The sequence below is a fragment of the Arachis duranensis genome, chromosome 4, assembly GCF_000817695.3.
Source record: "Arachis duranensis cultivar V14167 chromosome 4, aradu.V14167.gnm2.J7QH, whole genome shotgun sequence".
Classification (NCBI taxonomy): Eukaryota; Viridiplantae; Streptophyta; class Magnoliopsida; order Fabales; family Fabaceae; genus Arachis; species Arachis duranensis.
The window spans coordinates 106299113-106301678 of NC_029775.3; the positions used below are offsets into that span (position 1 = coordinate 106299113).

At 37.6% G+C, this 2566-nt stretch overlaps 1 protein-coding gene across 2 annotated transcripts; it reads right to left on the reverse strand.

Annotated features, from left to right (window-relative positions):
* Positions 1-2566, reverse strand: LOC107485487 (protein DJ-1 homolog D-like). Of its 2 annotated transcripts, none has more exons than XM_052261099.1 (6): positions 2194-2566; positions 1703-1778; positions 1530-1621; positions 1182-1401; positions 1008-1074; positions 1-508 (listed from the first exon to the last, which is right to left on the reverse strand). In XM_052261099.1, the coding sequence occupies exons 4-6, from the start codon at positions 1234-1236 to the stop codon at positions 265-267; spliced, it is 366 nt and encodes a 121-aa protein (XP_052117059.1). In that variant the 5' UTR covers positions 1237-1401; positions 1530-1621; positions 1703-1778; positions 2194-2566; the 3' UTR covers positions 1-264. The 2 variants fall into 2 exon arrangements, 1 of the variants encoding a protein (XP_052117059.1); XR_008008526.1 differs by having other exon boundaries at positions 367-537.

The window sequence follows — 2566 nt, forward strand, 5'->3', positions numbered from 1 at the left end:
TACTAATTTCCATGTATCAATGAATATAAAGAGGATTACAAATTAAGTCTAAAATTAAAATAAATAAAAGAAAAGAGAATAAACAAAGACTTTAGTGCCCTGAGTACTAAGTTTCTATCAGTTGTGTGTGCCTGAAAATCATTTGAACATACCCCACAAAGAAAGAGGATTTTTTTGTTGGAGCCACTTATGTTGCTTGCTAGTGCCTTTACAAAGTGCTGAATAAATTCAGAGTGCCCTTCATAAGTGGCGGCAGTAATGAGTTTACCATCCACCACTGTTGCTAGTGTCTGGTTCAACCCAATGAACACCAGAGGCAACCGGTGCTGGTTTAACAGGAGGAAAAGCGGTAAACTTGTGATCTTTAGCTACACTTGCAGCCGCCAGAATCAACTGTCCGAGGCAAATGGAAGCAAGTGCTTTTCCAGAACTGAAAAGCTTGATCACCAGTGCCACAAGAGGATCATGAGCAAGATACTCTGGCGCTCTTCCACCCAGTAACATCACCCTGTCATAGTTTGCAGCATCAATTGAAGTCTGGTGGGAAGATATGCATATAGAAAAATTAGGAATAAGGTAGAAAAACTAAAGCAAAAGTGTTAATGCACATTGGTTATCTCTATAAAGCAATTAAATAAATCAATGCTGGAAGTTCAGAAAAATATAAGTTAATAACAAGAAATTAGCCTTATTAACCAAAGCTGGAAGTTCAGAAGAAATAGAATAAAAGTCTGCATATATATCAGCAGGTAGGAATATTCACAAAGATCACAATAAAAGTCTGCATATATATCAAAGTTGCAACTGAACTGAGAGATACCACTTCAAAACAAATTGCTGTCAATCAGAAATTCAATATTCTTCCTTTAATCTTCTTTTGAATGATTTTCAATGGTTATAGCCTCCTCAACAAAAAGGATAAAAAAGATCTCTCTTCTCCACAAGTTTAAATCAAATGCAGATTGACTGAATTGTATTCAGAATAATTCTTCCATCAGACAAAGTACCTTGAAGGATGATTTTGTATTGATGAGACAGCAGAAGGGAAGTTACCAACAAATTTTACTTGATCACCTGCAAATTATTTAAGCCTCATGTTAACCTTTAGGTGCTATGCAATATGTACAATAGGAAGTAAATTTGGAGATAGTTGCTCAATTTTTAACAACAAAACAGCACACCTGTTTTAATAGTAGTGCCTTTTGATGAAGCAGTAGAAACCTCCTGCTTCAGCATAGCCTGAGAACTTATTGTGGATCCACCCACAATTTCAGCATCAACACTAGAAGCTGGTTTACTATGTTTTAAAGAAGCAGCATGTGTACTTCTCTTGGCCAACACAGATGGTCGTTCAGGCTTTGAACTTTCTTTAGCAGAATCAACTTCCTTTGATGGAGTTCCCTGAAATATCAATCACATAACAAAAACTATTATTATTCTGTTTATATTAACAGCGATTTAGGAAGAAATCATCTCAACAATACAAACAGATAATAAGAAGTAGCAAAAGAATATCTGAGAAAACGTACACCAGGTAGTGAAAGGGAATCCACAATTAGTAGCCTTGCACCAAAATGCTTTGCAAGTGCCTTGGCAAGAGTTTCCTGATATATATCCGAACCTACACAGGAATCGCTTAATGAGAGCACTTCTTGATTGCAGAAAGGGGAAAACAAAGCATTAACAAGAATGAAGGAACTACCTGCAACTAAATAGAATAAGGCTAATAAGGCTGATTTCTTGTTTGGTTACTACTTCAACTGAGATAAAATTTGAATCTGAATTATATATCAGCAAAAAAACCACAAGAGAAGGACAGGTCAGAAAAGTCTATACTTGTTAACAATAATTTAGAAACAAGTTAATCATATTTATATTTTGTAACTCATTAACATAGATATATCTAACTGATTTGGATATCTAACAATAATATAGGATGAAATAATCACAAACAGCACAATATAATCACAATTAAGTCACAAAAGCACAAAGAACAGCAGCACAGCAGCATATTTACAATTAATAATCACAAACAGCAGTAAGAGCTAATCAACAATCAATTAATCAATGAATGAAAAATTGAAAACATAAATCATTCAAGAATAATTCAAAGATCAATAACCCTTAGGAACAGAGCAAAAAACCAAACAATGTCATTACACTATTACAGTGAGACACGAACAGAGCATGGACCTTCGAAGACGGCGAGCTGGCGACAAACACGACGAAGGACGACGCTGAAGAACTGTGAAACAGGACAGGAAAGCAAACATTGGCGTACGAGGGATCGAGGGACCTCGAGAACGACGAACCTAGTGGCGATCTTGAGCGCGACGAGCGGCGACGGTGGATTGATGGCGGCGCGGTGGAGGCTAGGTTTTCACAACCTTACAAGGAAGAGCTGCGAGATGGATGAACGGCGGCAGAGCACGACTAAGAACGATGAGCAGACGAGTGAGACGATGACAGTGGCGCACGATGAAGGAGGGCACAATGACGGGGAGATTGAAGAAGCGGCTAGGGTTTTGTTATTTGGTGCTCTGGTAGGAAAGAAGGAATGATGAAG

Excerpts from the sequence above, each read along its gene's own strand:
- LOC107485487 (XM_052261099.1), bottom strand. The coding sequence starts at position 1,236 with ATGCTGAAGCAGGAGGTTTCTACTGCTTCATCAAAAGGCACTACTATT. Across the intron at positions 1,075-1,181 it reads AGGCACTACTATTAAAACAG|GTGATCAAGTAAAATTTGTT; the intron begins GTGTGCTGTTTT and ends AATAATTTGCAG. Across the intron at positions 509-1,007 it reads ATACAAAATCATCCTTCAAG|GGTGATGTTACTGGGTGGAA; the intron begins GTACTTTGTCTG and ends AAACTATGACAG.